Source organism: Mya arenaria, chromosome 13 (assembly GCF_026914265.1).
Source record: "Mya arenaria isolate MELC-2E11 chromosome 13, ASM2691426v1".
In the NCBI taxonomy this organism is placed as follows: Eukaryota; Metazoa; Mollusca; class Bivalvia; order Myida; family Myidae; genus Mya; species Mya arenaria.
The window spans coordinates 2,835,343-2,851,150 of record NC_069134.1 but is presented as its reverse complement, the minus strand read 5'-3'; the positions used below and the strand labels follow the sequence as shown (position 1 = coordinate 2,851,150).

At 39.8% G+C, this 15,808-nt stretch overlaps 1 protein-coding gene across 1 annotated transcript in view; it reads left to right on the top strand.

Annotated features, from left to right (window-relative positions):
* LOC128213785 (nucleolar protein 4-like) overlaps positions 1 to 15,808 on the top strand; it is a 38,917-nt gene that overhangs the window by 14,532 nt on the left and 8,577 nt on the right. The window contains exons 2-6 of the mRNA XM_052919840.1: positions 4,872 to 5,018; positions 5,190 to 5,386; positions 5,846 to 5,865; positions 11,489 to 11,541; positions 11,995 to 12,039. Coding sequence (XP_052775800.1) covers positions 4,872 to 5,018; positions 5,190 to 5,386; positions 5,846 to 5,865; positions 11,489 to 11,541; positions 11,995 to 12,039 — 462 coding nt within the window. The remainder of the gene's footprint in view (positions 1 to 4,871; positions 5,019 to 5,189; positions 5,387 to 5,845; positions 5,866 to 11,488; positions 11,542 to 11,994; positions 12,040 to 15,808) is intronic.

Here is a 15,808-nt window from a genome sequence, read left to right as displayed (position 1 = left end):
TACAAATAAAATCTTTTACAGGCATTTTACTGGCATGTTTGCCTTGGAAAGTTATAAAATCCCGAAACCATCTGAGGAGAATGTAAAAGTGTTAACTTTGCCGGGAGAAGCCACATATTATATTTCACTATTAAAAGACATTAGCAAATAAAATAAGTTCTCCATAGAAACCGTCCAACATTTATGTGTCTGTCATTTTTGCTCGGACATCAGCGAGCATGACTGACAAAACCTGTCAAAAGTTGCTAACGCTCGTGTTGACATCACAGCGGCTGTGTCCGTGCTTTTGACATCTTCATGATGATCGCTATGGTAACGCAGCGGCCGACCTCCATCGGCGGACCCTCTTAGCGGGGAGATCTGCTAGAGGCATTGCGGGATGCCGCACCTCTCAGCAGGCCGCTGTCACTGCAAACCGGAAGTGACACGTGACTGACAGGAGCCGTCCAGAGCTCCTGGACCGATCGTCACCGTACGGACGTCCTCTTTACAAGAATATATAAGTCATGTACCGGCCATTGTTGGTACAACAATGGAAACAACCACCTTAATATAAGAACACTTACTATATATAGAGAGGCAGAACAGCATGAACTAAATACTGAATGCGTAATAAATTATTGGTGTGTACATAATTGGGACATGTCGTCGACATAAAACAGCATGCCTTTACCCTAATTTGGTGCTGAAATTTTCTGTAATAGTCGCAGAACAACAATAGTGTTATTAGATTTTGCCCATGACTGAGTAGGTTTGGGAATTTGCTTGTATTTAGAATTTGTTTAATTCGATTGAATCAAAAACTCGTTCCTCGGTGAAATACTGGGTCCCTAAACTGGGGAATGGAAGAGCTAAAGCGGATTGTTTCCCGAGTATTCCGAGAAAACTTAAAACTCTTCTTCATACTGAGGTTGCAAAACAAGAGACGACAGTTGAGTAAAAATGGTCTACTTAACACTTTAAGCCACTTTATCAAGCGTTATTTTAAACTGGGCACATCCATAAACACAAACGCAATTTGGCTCTTTGTCCTGATCAAAGACAACGCGTTGAACAGAATGATGGAGCGCCGCCTAGCGTGCAGGCTGTGAGGCCGGGGACCACTCAGAGATCTCGTCGTGCGCAATTTCTGCCCGAGACCATGCGGGCCGCACGCGAATCACGGTGCTCCATTTGAAGCCGCTGAAACTGGAAGACGGCTTTTACATTGACTTCTTGTCACGAAATAACGAGGTTCCGAAAAGAGACGACTAAACTATCGCAAAATTCCTAATTACCTCACGAACAGCATTTAAACTTGTTCCTTCTTCCTCTGGTATTGTTTTACACAGACCGGTTAATGGAAAATTTCTGCCATTGCAAGACATTTTTTAAATCTTGTTTAAGATTTTCTGCCTTTTCTTCTTTATATTTTTTAAATTGTGTTTGTTGACGCTGTCGCAGTACGTAATGACTCCAGGTAGTGCTGTGTCAGCGCCTATTTGTATGTATAATGCTGGTATTTTTTTTTACTTTTTTTTAGAATTATTAAGGATACGTTAAGCTTACATAAGGAAATAAAGTATAGAACCCTATTTGCCAGCATATGTCATTGACGGTCTGTATAATTTTCAGACCATTACCGCCAACTAATGGGAGTTGCCCTGGCTTTAAGGTAAATCCGTTAGCGTAAAGAAATCACGTCGTTTGCTTCGCTTTAATATAAGTAGCTCCATTTAATTCATATGAAAACTAATTTGAGAGGAGATGGCGGCCGCACCTGAGTCTGTCACAGGTAACAATATTAATCTAATATGGTCCCGAATTAAAGGCTGATTTCTGCAGGCAGTCTAATTATCCATCCTTCTTCACTTTCACTTCACTAATTGAGCGTCCGAAACCACTTTGGCTCTCGTGTGGACGACGTATCGCGAGCGTTTGAGAACCTAATTGAGAGATAATGGAACTTATTTGTCGATGTAATTGGGCTGACAGGCTTGTAGCTCCGAACAAATAAGAGATGAAAGATGAAAGGCGCACGAATCCCAGGGGTGCTCGTCACATTAAGACTTGTAGTAAGACACGGGCAGGTAGAATACCTATTTAGGAGATGAATTTGACTTTGTCCTCAATGACCTGTGGCATTTCCTTGTACTTGATAATGAACAGAGGCCAGCACATGCATCATGCATTTTTCTTTCAAACACTTTGAAATGAAGTATTCGTCTTTTAACACTTCAGAACAGAATTGTACCCTCCCCCTTCCCCGCCAAAAACAATAATAGATGAAACCTCATTAAAGTCACCCGAGTATTTGTCCAGAACAAGGAGCGCTGGCGGAAGTGATTTAAGGGCCCGGACAGGAAGCGTGCTTCGTCTTCCGACGACAGAAGCCCAATTACGGGCGACAGGGGTATCACCGGTGTCACCGTTCATTTAACTGCATGCTTTCTGGCCAGGCCGGTTTAAATACAAATCACCGAGCGCATTTTTTGGATAAATTATGCGATTATATTTTACACTTTAAACCCCTGCACAGTTGATTATCTATTTACTCTAGTTATTTTATTTTTTGTTTTATCGAATACCGCCTCATAACTTTATATGTGTTTTGCGACGGTGGTCAAGAGTAACTGTTTCTGGTGGTTGTTTTTGTTGTTGTTGTTGTTGTTGCTGCTGTAGTGTTAGAAGTAGTAGCAGCAGCAGTATCGACAGAAATAGTAGTAGCAGTAGAAGCAGAGATAGTAGCAGAAGTCACAACAACAGCGGATTTATAAATAGTAGTAGCAACAGCAGCAGGAGCAACTACCGCCTCCGTGGCCTTGTGGTTAAGCGTCCGCCTACGGAGCGGGAGGTCGTGGGTTCGATCCCGGGCCGCGTCATACCGAAAGACGTTAAAAGCTGGTACAAGTAGCTCCCTTGCCTGGCGCTTGGCATTTAAAGGGTAGTGCTTGGGAAAGTGGTGTACTCAGTACTGGTCCTACCCAGGAAAGTTGTATCCCGTGTATCGGTGCTTTACACCGAGCACGTTAAAGAACCAAGAGGTCTCTTCGCAAAGAGCTAGGGTATCGCACCCGGATTTCTTGTATCTCACTCTGTTTCTTCAAGTCTTCCAATGTCTGGATTTGACTGCGAATTGCTGTCACTTCTATCTCATGTCACTTATGGCATTCAAACACAATTTAAGTCGTGATGGCGTCACGGCGGGGTCAAGCCATAATGCAGCCAATGGGCGCGGGCAGACCTTGATAAACTCAAATAAACAAACAAGCAGGAGCAACAACAGCAGCAGCAGACGTAGTAGTAGTAGCGATGGCATCAATACATTGCGTTTAAATACTTGTAAATTATTCTATCAATTTAAAATATTTATGAGCGTCATATTTATGTTGACCATGACGACATTCTTACACAATAGAGCAACATCGCCGATATCCTGCAAAGTCGTTCGATTCCAAAGCTTAAAATGTTTGAAACGAAAATGCTCTAGAAAGAAAGGAATCTACTTTTGCCATTTGAAACCCTCCAAAAGAAACCGGTCTGATGTTTCCATTTCGGGTTTTCGAGAAGAAATAAATTGACATGGTTCTTTCCCGGGCATATTCCGAGCTAATTCTAAACCTATAAAGTAGCCACTCAATCCCTATAAAACAAAATCTTTTTCGCGTTTCCCATTTTGTGGGAAATAATTAACCATGTGCGGCGGTGGACGTTTTCTCATTCGGGCTAACCTATAAATCTGCGTTTTTCGCCTTGTTTCGTTCGGGCCTGGTTAGATGTGACATTCATTTGGCTGCCAGACTTTTAGTTAAGTCTTCCCGTGATCCGGGCGTCCACAGCCGCATTCTAAGCAGCTCACGGTGTCGAAATGCGAATCCATGGTATCAAAAAAGAACGATTTCTTTGCAGTGTCTCCTGGAACAATAATTAACTGCACGTGAGTGGGGGTGCATGTTTAGAAGACTGTTAACATCAATGGGCGTTATACACATTCGAAATCGCGTCTAATATTTTACCGCTTTATTTTTGCTTTATTTTTGAGGAATTTTCTGTCAACGATTTAGACGTTGGGCACACAAAGAGCTTTAGGTTTTATTTTGATTGGCGGTTGACATCCGCGACGATAAGTAAAACCTCTAGTTTTCCGACAAGGTCTTGTACAGAAATAACAAATTTAGCATCAAATGGTCAATCAATGTAAATTTCGTGCGCCTCAATTTCGGATATCCCCAAGACTCCGATTATAAGCCAAATTTAATTACGGCGAAGTATTAAGGCCCCGGACACGTTACACCCTAGCCAACTGAGCGGAATCACAATATGGAGGCAACTTAGCCGCGCGCGTCCACAAATGCGTGCAAAGGCGGTTTTCACTTTATTTGCCCTGAGAAAATTTTGTCTTTCTAATGAGCGGAAGAAGGTTGTCCCGTAATGAAGCGAAAGTATTTATTTTCGCCCGACTCGCAAATAATCTCGTGCAATCGCTCGTGTCACTCAGCGGCCGGCAGCCAGGACGGAAAGATCGCTGCTTTATAGGCCATTTACAATTTAAAATGTATGTACACGTTATCGATAATCGAAAGACGTCAGGTCGATACTTTGTTCTAGGATCATTTTATGTTGTTTTTGTCGTCGTCTTCTGCCGCGCCAACTACTAACAAGCAGTCTGCGTTACTAAACGTTAGCAAACGTTAACAATACAATGTACTCTTAATATATGTTTTGAAACAATTTCTTAATGAGCTAAATAAGTAACTATGAACTATATTTTAGTTTAATTTAGTTATTTTACGGATTATTCATTAAAGAAACGCAAACCATATTCATGAAGTCAAAGTTGTGGTTATGCACACCGCTGGTTATGCAGAATTAACTTACTGTTATAGGGCGAGGGCTCGAGTCCAGGGATGGGAGATGCCGTGAGGGAATACAAGCGCGTGGCGATCGTTGACGACTTCTTCGACATTATCTACGCCGTGCACGTGGAAATGGACGGAAGGGGAGGGAAGCACGCCGGCCAGAAACGGACGTACCGGGCGGTGAGTACAAGTATACAACCCAATAAGATAAAGTACCTAGCACTCATATCGTCAATGGTGACGATTTGTCGGCGGTTTCTATGCAGCTTATGATAGCAGGCTGTGCACAATACATGCATTTAAGTAGCTTATACCAGAAATAACCAAATGTTCCTCTTTTACCAATTTCAGATAGCTGAAACGTACTCGTTTTTGCCGCGCGAGGCGGTCACACGATTCCTTATGTCGTGCTCAGACTGTCAGAAGCGAATGCACATCGGCACCGAGTCTCCCACCAAGTCGGGACACAACAACAACAACAACGAGGAGAAGCTAGCCTCGCGTCTCGCCGCCACCCAGGGCGACCAACCACATATCATAGACTTTAGGTAAGATGACAATCCTTTCCTCAGTTCTTGAACTTCGCACAAAAATACTTGAAATTAGTTTCAATTGCTTATCAGTGGAAATGTTCATACATTATTTTCTAATTATTTCATTTTATATTGTGGTTGTTATAATGTCGGGTCACTGTTCCAGCGTGCCGATAACCCAGACGTACATTAACCACATGAGAAACTCGGGTTACCTCCCCTCCCATTACATGGACGACGAGGTGGGTTATTACACATCACTCTCATATTAGTTTATGAATGCATCTTCATGTGCCAGTAAACAATGTAACAATCATATACACGTAGAATAGAAGACATTGTTGAATGTTCAATTTGTCTGTGCATGTGTATCCTGTGTTGTTGTCAAATGGGAAACAATTCGCTTGAACCTGTGATTGAATACAAGTGAGAGTTATTCCCCAGTTATTAATTTCCCAAACCGTAACTCTGCAGTACACTTTCACTCGCACCAGGTACATTTGCCTCCCTTAAGTGCCACACAATAAGTGGCATAGGCCAAATCGCTGGTTTTCTGGCTGGCAGTTTTATTACTCCTACAATGGGCCATTGATGGCGATAATTTACTGTTATATTGGAACGGAACAAATGTTTTCGAGCATAAAACAAAGCGACAGGTCGCAGGCTATCATAAAGTATTGAACCCGGTCAACCGATTGTTATCCAAGTGAAGTTGATTGTAAATGACTCTTCTATAAACGATTCCTTTTGGCAAAATTCTACCACAAAAGTATTTCATGGGAAATATATCGTCTTGCCTTTGAAGCACCTTATAGTTTTACGATAATTATTCATCATAATTCCATTGACGTTTTGAGTAACTTGAGTAAAATATGTTCATAGTCCTACAGTAGAGTTTGAGTAAGTCTAAAGCTGATATTAAAAATAAGACTATCCTAAACGAAGTACGTCAACGGGTTTTCGAGTGTATATAGCATCTAGCTGCCTACACCTTTTTCTCTCGATGATTAAGTCTACATAAAAAAAAACTAAAAAAGGCATGTTAAAAAAATCACCCCGACACCCTTGCTGACTTTGGGTACAGGTCTGTCAGTGTTAGTTAACTTAATTGTATCTATCGTGCGAGAAAAGAAACATCCAAAAAGCATCAGGTAAGAAAAGTTACTTATTTAAATATTGGTTTCTTTCATGTACAAAATTTGGTCATGCGTTCAAATAATTTGTTTAGTCTAGACAACACTGTGGAAGAATAAATCAAGTATCCTTGAGGAATTTGTATGGCAGAAATCATCGAGATTAAAATATTCATAGATCAAATGATGAATATTGCATGTGCTTATACGGCCGTGGTAAGACGATTGACAAGCACGATTCGACTGAGGCGCCAGAAGTTACCTTACAATTCTCACTATTAGGCATCTACAGAGGTAACGCGATCAATAGCAGTTGTTCCGAGACACCCATTTTAACAAGTTAATAGTCGCATTCAAATTACCTGGTTTTTAAATCGATAGAGAAATTCGGAAAATACGCGGTGGCATCATGTGACCCACAGGCAGCCTTTAATGGCACGGCTTTTTATGCTTCCTCCCCTCGCCCGTGAGCAACTACCTGTGCTAAAATCGATACACAAATTTGGCTGGGGAGAATAATTTCCAATCTTGTGAAGTTCCAGACTTTCTCATTACCTTTAACAAAAATCGATACATAAATTTTGGTGACAGTAGGTTCGGAATCTCCGCTATCACGTTGCTGAAGCTGCTCCACGTTTGCCTACCTGGCCAGAAATCAATAGCTAAATTTTGGCGGCTGCTATTATCGTTTAGAATTCTTCCATATTGATCGGTGTCATTATCTCGTGTTTGATAATACAGTACCTGTCGCTAGGAATTTGATGCTCTTATTCCCCCGTGAAGAGCCGAAATCAATACCAGTGCCTAATATACGAGTGCCTCTTGTAAGGCCCCACCTTTGTGACTCTCGAAGACTTGAGACATCAATTTATGATGAAAACTATGAGAGGCATTCTTCAGGAACAGATACAATGTCATATAGCAAGTATAGAGATGTAATGTGACACGATCGGTTTGCTGCTTATTGCCAATTCCCATTAATAAAGAATGTCTTCGATATTATCTCGCAAATGTGCTACAAGTTGTTTTTTTATTCTAACATGCTTTTTGTGTGTATTTTGTGGAATATGATATACAAACTAGTCATGTTCTTTAAAGCCTCAATCCCGGTAAGTCGAGTCTGATTTACATTTACTAAGAATATACAGAATGGTCAATAGTGTGCAGTCATGGTACACCACGGCTTGCCCCGTTATGAGCCCATCATTCATGGTGAATTACGTATTGTCCCGTCATTTACCATTTACTCATGATTCACTTCGGCATGCCACGTCATTTATGTTGTACTCACAGGTGGATCCTGTGCCCCCTCTAAAATCGTCCAAGTTTACTTTCTATTTCAATAAAAGAGAAAAAAAGTAATAAAATACACACAGATGCACCATTACGGATTAGAAATTGTTAAATTGTCGTGGGAACTACCTCCAAACACCCATGCCAACACTATAAACCAAATAAATTTCGGTTCTGAGGAAGGGGCGCAAGTCAATATTTTACGCCCCAAAGATAAACCCCTCTTCCGTCGAATCCTTGTCCCGCTCCTGGTACTACGGCTTGCCCCGTCATTAACCCATCAGTCATGGTGTATTACGTCTTGCCCCGTCATTTCCTTTTATTTATGATACACGTACACGTCGGCTTGCCACGTCATTAACCCATCAGTCATGGTGTATTACGTCTTGCCCCGTCATTTCCTTTTATTTATGATACACGTACACGTCGGCTTGCCCCGTCATTAACCCATCAGTCATGGTGTATTACGTCTTGCCCCGTCATTTCCTTTTATTTATGATACACGTACACGTCGGCTTGCCACGTCATTAACCCATCAGTCATGGTGTATTACGTCTTGCCCCGTCATTTCCTTTTATTTATGATACATGTACACGTCGGCTTGCCACGTCATTCCCCTATAAGGATACTTTCTCATGGCCTCTCAAAAAGGACACATTACTGGTTTTTACCCAGGAAACGGACACGAGAGTGGTGCTTCTATATAGGCTATCAGCTTTCGCCACAATCGAGCTAAAATAAATAAGTATATACTAACTACGGCTTGCCCCATTATTAACTGACATTCATGATACACTGCGGCTTGCCACGTTATTATAACCCGTCATTCGTGATACACTGCGGCTTGCCATGTTATTATAACCCGTCATTTATGATACACTGCGGCTTGCCACGTTATTATAACCCGTCATTCATGATACACTGCGGCTTGCCACGTTATTATAACCCGTCATTCATGATACACTGCGGCTTGCCATGTTATTATAACCCGTCATTTATGATACACTGCGGCTTGCCACGTTATTATAACCCGTCATTCATGATACACTGCGGCTTGCCACGTTATTATAACCCGTCATTCATGATACACTGCGGCTTGCCCCGTCATTTGCCCTGTTATACATAATTCCCTACGGTTTGCCCCGTTATTAAGCCATAAGTCATGATACTCTTCGGCTTGCCCGTCATTTGCCCCGTCATCTATGTTACTCTCCCGCGTGCCACGTTATTAACCCATCACTCATGAAATTCTTCGGCTTGCCCGTCATTTGCCTCGTAATCTATGTTACTCTCCCGCTTGCCACGTTATTAACCCGTCATTCATGATACATTACGTCTTACCCCGTCATTTGCCTCGTCATTCATGATACTCTGCGGCTTGCCCCGTCAATTGGCCCCGTTAATTATAATACACGACGGGTTGCGCAGTCACCTGGCCCCGTCAATTATAGTACACAACGACTGACCACGTAATTCATGGTGTACTACCGTTTTCCCGGTCAGAAAGGAATGTACCGACAAGCAGTTAAAAAGCTGTGCAACATTATTGTGTTGTGCCCATACCAGTTAAGGTCAAGGTCGTTTTGGTGAAATGCCATGGGATGAAGACTTACCATTTAGAAGATATTTTGATACTGCTTTTCACCAACCTCGATTCTTCACAAGACTTGGAGCAGCTCTGTTTTGACTTTCCCTTGGTAGATTTTGTTGTCACGAACTCGTTCGGTGCCTGATGGTCACAAGGATTTAATAATATAGTCTTGATTATTTTCTCTTTAACACTTACAAACTAAACCATACTGGTATAACTGTAATAACTATATGACACTGCCCGTACTTGAGTTTGTTATGTTATTATTTCATTCCATTCGAAAACATCGCCCATATCGATGCAGCTTGAATGGCTTGCATTCTCTCCAGAACTTGCATTGTAATTTATCAGTGTAGCTTAACTTTAAACCTTGGGCTCTTTGAAGTTGCCTCACAACAGGAGTACCGGCTTTGTCACAAGGTGCCTTTATTATTCGGGGGAACTTAATCCCAGGCACGAGTGAGCTGGAATCAATATGTTCAAATACGCTAAATTTAGCTGATGGGTCACAGAATGCGCCTCTTGTCAGTCGTGTTGCCTGGCAACACAGACGTCCACGTGATCCCAAAACAACCAAAAGAACGCCGGATTTTCACGACGACATTTATAGAGTATTTATGAAGTGTCGTCTGGAGAAGTTTGACGTACATCATAATCATAATACTGCTATCGAATAAACCCAAGTTTGACAGCAGATGATGCCGTTCTGCTAAAGTATTCCACAAGTGGTTAGCCAAGAGTACCGCGAAGACTCTAGTCTAGGCCCGGTATTATCACCTCTATTTCGGGATAAATTCCTAAACGAATAAATCAATCAAAATTCACAGCAGCTATGCACCTACAACACAATGATGCTGATGCCATAAAGCCCTAACGCTGCAATGAATCTTTAGTTAATTGATGGAAACGAGCTTTATGTAAAAAGGTTAAAAATGAAATTGACTTAACGACAACAGCATTCGAACTCATGTCCCCTTAATTTGTGTAGTCTAACGTTATGTACAAGTACTTTAAAAGAAAGTTATTATTTGACTAAAACCTAGCTCAACCCGTTACTTATTTCTAAGCTTTTAGAATACAACCTTCATTTTCAGCCAATGAAATTGCAGAAACGCAATCATTAAGTACCAGGCTAAATCATTAAGAATTTCAGCTGGTGTTTAAAGGTCCGCCCGATACCCTCTCCTTGTGTCAGATTTGGCGTTGACATTGTGTCAGTCAATGAGGTTTTATTCTAATTCATTAAGATGACCTGAAGAAACATCTTAATGATTAAGAGGGACTCGTTCGCTACACTCATTCCGCCATTCTTAATCATTCAGGTTTTACTTCATGTCATCCAACTATTACAACTATGACCGGAGCAGAGAATGCCACTGGTCGAATGTAGACATAACTTAAGAATATATTTCTCTAAACTTATGACACGTCATATGAACGATAAAATAGTGTGTCTGTAGTCGGCAGAAAATGGCAACATGAAACAGAACAAAGTAGAAATGATTATTTTGGAAAATTGTTCCATAATTTGTACCCCTCTAATGCCTCGTTATTCGTATTACAAGTGTCAAATAGTAATTGGAACAATAATTTAGACATTGTTTGCTCGGTTTTTATACGGCGGCACTCTATCGACCCTCTCTTGGCTATTACTGTCACCAGGCCGCATTTTGGCTGCGGAGACAGAGCGATCTGTCACGTGACCAGTTTTACCGATTCGTTCAACAGCTTGCTCGCACCCATATTCGGCGTTTTTATGACCGTGATGATTAGTTCGTATTGGTTGATGAGATGGGAAACATCTTGCGATGCTGAAGAAGCAGACTCGCTCGCTTGTTTAGCTGTTTACTGCTTTTCCGATATTGGATATGATGAATATCAAGTACATTACAGGTGTTGTAAAGGTGAAAATACGCTCATTTTCATAAAAAACGCTATTAATTTTAATTTCAACAAAGATTTACAACATTGAACACGGTCAATAGTTTGTGGAGTGCCTTCAGCGAAATTTTGTCTAGTTTTGGACAAGTTATTGGAGACTTGTTTAAAACTTTAATTGTGCTTCGTGTACAAAGGAAAGTGTTTAAATGATATTACCAGAGTGCAAAATGTCCAAACCTGATCAGGAATCCACGGACAAACCGGTTGTGGAGGTAACATTTTAAGATGTATAGCTTTAACTTGTTATAATTGATCACTTTACAGCCATAACACCGTATGACAGTACCCACATGCGCGTCTTATACTTTATCGACTTTCATCAGCTTATTATGATATTGTTCCTATATGTTACTGGAGGATTGTCATCTAGTTTTTCCAGAATGGTTGTTTCCTTTGGGGGATTTCTAAATTAGAACTGTCTTCTGTTTTGTTTCATTTGGTGAGCATTTTAAAATAACTTGTTGTGGTTTTGGACCTGTTAGATAAATACTAGCAGGTAGGCATTTGAAGTAATAATTTTGGTGGTTTATAACTGTATTCATTCAAATGAAACGTATTTTGTAGTTGACATTGTTATAACAAAATTATGGTTTAAATATGTATAAATTAACTATTCTCGGTTGTCATTTGGACGAATTATTGAAAATCAGCGTGCATTTATACAGGATTGGATACGTTGTGTTGCGAGTACACATGAACAACTCAATAAGGTAATGCATATCAGCACCACGTTGTTATGGTAATGCACGTGACATTTGGTGAACTAAAACATTGACTCACTATATGTCTCTTACTTCATGTTCAGGGAGAAAGCATATCAATTTGTGTAATAGATTAAAATCATAGTTTGATGGTTTGAAGTATTGAAAATAAATACAAAGTTTATAGTAAGCCAATTTTTTGTACTTGCTCCGTACTTGTGCGTACTTATAACTGAATGTATTTAACTAGTTATTATCTGCAAACTGTGCTTTTGGCATGCGCTGTCTATATATGTGTTATTCATGTTGTTGCTTTTCATGCAGCCTGATTATTTAACAACAATGTGCTTTCAGTTGAGTTGAGTTTTTCAAGTCATATATCATATTATAACGCGAAATACTACTCAGACTTAATTAAAAGCCGTCTTTAATGTTTGGGGATTTAAACACTCGATAGCAGGAAAGGAAATAGGATTTATTTGTGAACAAATATAAGTAGTGAGTGCCTTGTTTGGCCGTTCACGAGCTCACATGAGACACCAATTCTTCTCGAATTAGGCGATGCTTCAACAATAAAAAATACTTTAAACTTTCAAAACCGAGAACAAGGAAGAAAGGAGCGATTAAAAACAATTGAGACAATGCGATGTCGGCACTTGACCTTCAAAATGTAGGCAAAGTAATTTTCCTCGTTTAGCAATCCCCCTTTCGCGTTTAACCGCGATCTCTGTTGCTAGTTATTCTCTTTTCATTGGTTTTAGTAAATGACATCGAATACAATTTTAAGTGCATTACAACATTTGTGCTTTCCTAAGTGAAATAATAAAACAACAGTCACAGTAAATATGTAAGTGTCACGTGTTCAAATCAAGTACACGATTTACATCAGTCAAATAAATTTTAAGCAAAACAACAACAAGCAAACCATTATTGCATGTTATTTTCAGATATTGAGACATAGATCGTAGAGATCAAAAATTGCCCTTATACAACAATAATATTCGTGAAAATAAATTATACTGTTCAGGTGTGGTGCCATTGGGTTGTTAGGTAACGTCAATATTATGTACGATGAGAAATTTGTTAGAGAAATGTAAAAACAATAAGGTAATAAAAAATCGTAAATTTATCAATTTTACAAGTTTTAAATCAAACAATGCCATAAATAAGGTGCTTTGTACCAGCATGTCCACCATTTTGAATGTTGGGTTCTCCAGGTAACAGTGGAGACTCTTGCCTAGTCTGCACGGTGCTTTGTACCAGCAGGTCCGCCATTTTGGATGTTGGGTTCTCCAGGTAACAGTGGAGACTGGTTATCGATTTCCCTTTGTGCCGGTGACTCTCCACACCTAAATAAGGGGAACACGACTAATTGATTCGCCCCTCAAGCGCTTCGTCTAGAACGATATTGGCGACAGCTGGCTTGTTTTTGAGCGCTGTTTTGTTATCGTATTTATCAAATATCGACATTGTAATATTCTGTCATAATGGGTTTCACGACTATTGAAATGTCAAATAATGTAGACTTGGTAGTTCGAAAGAGTGAATAAAATGTCCGGTTTTGGACAATGGTGATTCATGCATTCATACCGAGAGAACTTTGATGTCGACATGAACACGCGCGTGTTTCATATGTGCAGAATGAAGACGCACACATTTCACATGTTTAGTGTTCTGTTTGCCTCCAATGGTGCCGGTTACTCCGGTAATTTTGAGACCTGAAACATACTTTCTTTCGACTAGGAAGTGAAACTCTGATATGATCTGATAGTCATGCAGATCCTCTCTGAGTTACATCGACCCAGTATCATGCAGGACCACTTGTGGCCTCTCCACTCCAGTCATCAATTCCGCGTGCACGAGCCTGCCCCAATGATCGGAGCAGTCTCAAGTCTAATTTCAGAATCAAGTGGCAAAACTACAAATCCTCATATCATTGTAACTTTCCTTTCTTGATATGCATTGAAAATAAACTTTGAACAATTTGAAAATGTACAATTATTTACATTTATTTTTGTGAAACGAATGGAAGGAAGATGACTTTTTTGTAATTTGATAAAAGTTCTTTTTTGAGTGTGAGTCTAGACTTGAGACTGTTCGTAATCATTGACCCAGACTCTCTGAGTGTGAGTCTAGACTTGAGACTGTTCGTAATCATGGACCCAGACTCTCTGAGTGTGAGTCTAGACTTGAGACTGTTCGTAATCATGGACCCAGACTCTCTGAGTGTGAGTCTAGACTTGAGACTGTTCGTAATCATGGACCCAGACTCTCTGAGTGTGTTTTGTATCTCAGACTTGAGACTGTTCGTAATCATGGACCCAGACTCTCTGAGTGTGAGTCTAGACTTGAGACTGTTCGTAATCATGGACCCAGACTCTCTGAGTGTGAGTCTAGACTTGAGACTGTTCGTAATCATGGACCCAGACTCTCTGAGTGTGTTTTGTATCTCAGACTTGAGACTGTTCGTAATCATGGACCCAGACTCTCTGAGTGTGTTTTGTATCGGCCCTTATGCATTTTAATAACCTTCTTCGTGCACATAATCGTCATCTAGTATATCCGGTTATAGAACAATTTTGGCCACCGAAATGAAAGATGATATCAAAGCCAAGCCGTTAAAAATATCAACTGCAAGTGCATACGCATCCTTCAAGGATGCTGAAAACAATAACAATAAGACGCATTGGTTTCATAAATAATAACATTCTAAGTATCATCGCAGTATTAACTGTGACTGGGATTATATGGGACATATATAAAGCGTAAAAAGTGTAATGGTAAGATTTTGACGTCGCAATGAAGAATATTAAAGGAGATGGTAGCTTTGGTTTTAAGATGTCTTTAAAAGACGTTATCTAACTGAAGCCATAAGAAGAAGATATTTTTTTAATCGACTAAAATTTGGTGGAGTTATGGGAAGTTATTATCTCTTGCTGGAGGCAGTCACTTAAAGTGGTTAAAGTGACAACATTTTTTTTTTTATGAACAATTGATATTAATAAAAAATGGCGGATAGTCACGTCCATCTCATTGTTACGCATGTGTTTAGTAGGAAAACATATCACTCACAACTTCCTTTTTATGGATTTTAAAAGTTCTTGAAGTTTTAATATCAGTTTCACCACCTGTTCAATTTTACGATTGGATCAGCATTGAGTTTCCCTTAATATAAACTCGGAAGAGCTTGTAAAGTGCCTGACGGACATGTAGTACAGTTTTCTGTAACATCTGCTAGAGTGTACTTTTAGTTAAGAACCAGTTACAGTTACACACACGAGTACTTCGAGGTAATATCAGTATATTAATAACTTTCATATAAAAGCACTTTCTTTCTTTAAAGCTGCACTCTCACAGATTGACCATCTTAACAACTTTTTTTTTATTTTTTGTCTTGTAAAGTGCATTTTTTTTTTGCGTAAATATCTGCAAACCAATGATATAAGATTGCTGGCAAAAAACAGATCGTAGATTTTCATATTTCCGTTCGAAAAATTAATGTTTTATGGCTTAAACCGATACTAACGGTTTACGAAATATGCATAAAACATAATTTTTTGTACTTAAATATAAAAATCTGCGCTCTGATTTTTTGTCAGCGGTCTTATATAACTGGTTTCTGTGGATTTTCGCAAAAATTGTCTCGTTCCAAAACAAAAAATAAAGAAGTTGTCAAAACGTTCAATCTGTGAGAGTGCAGCTTTAAAGGCAAAGTATAAAACATTGCTTTAATCGAATCATTTTTACTGGACATCAAAGTCTTAAGGATAGTAATGTT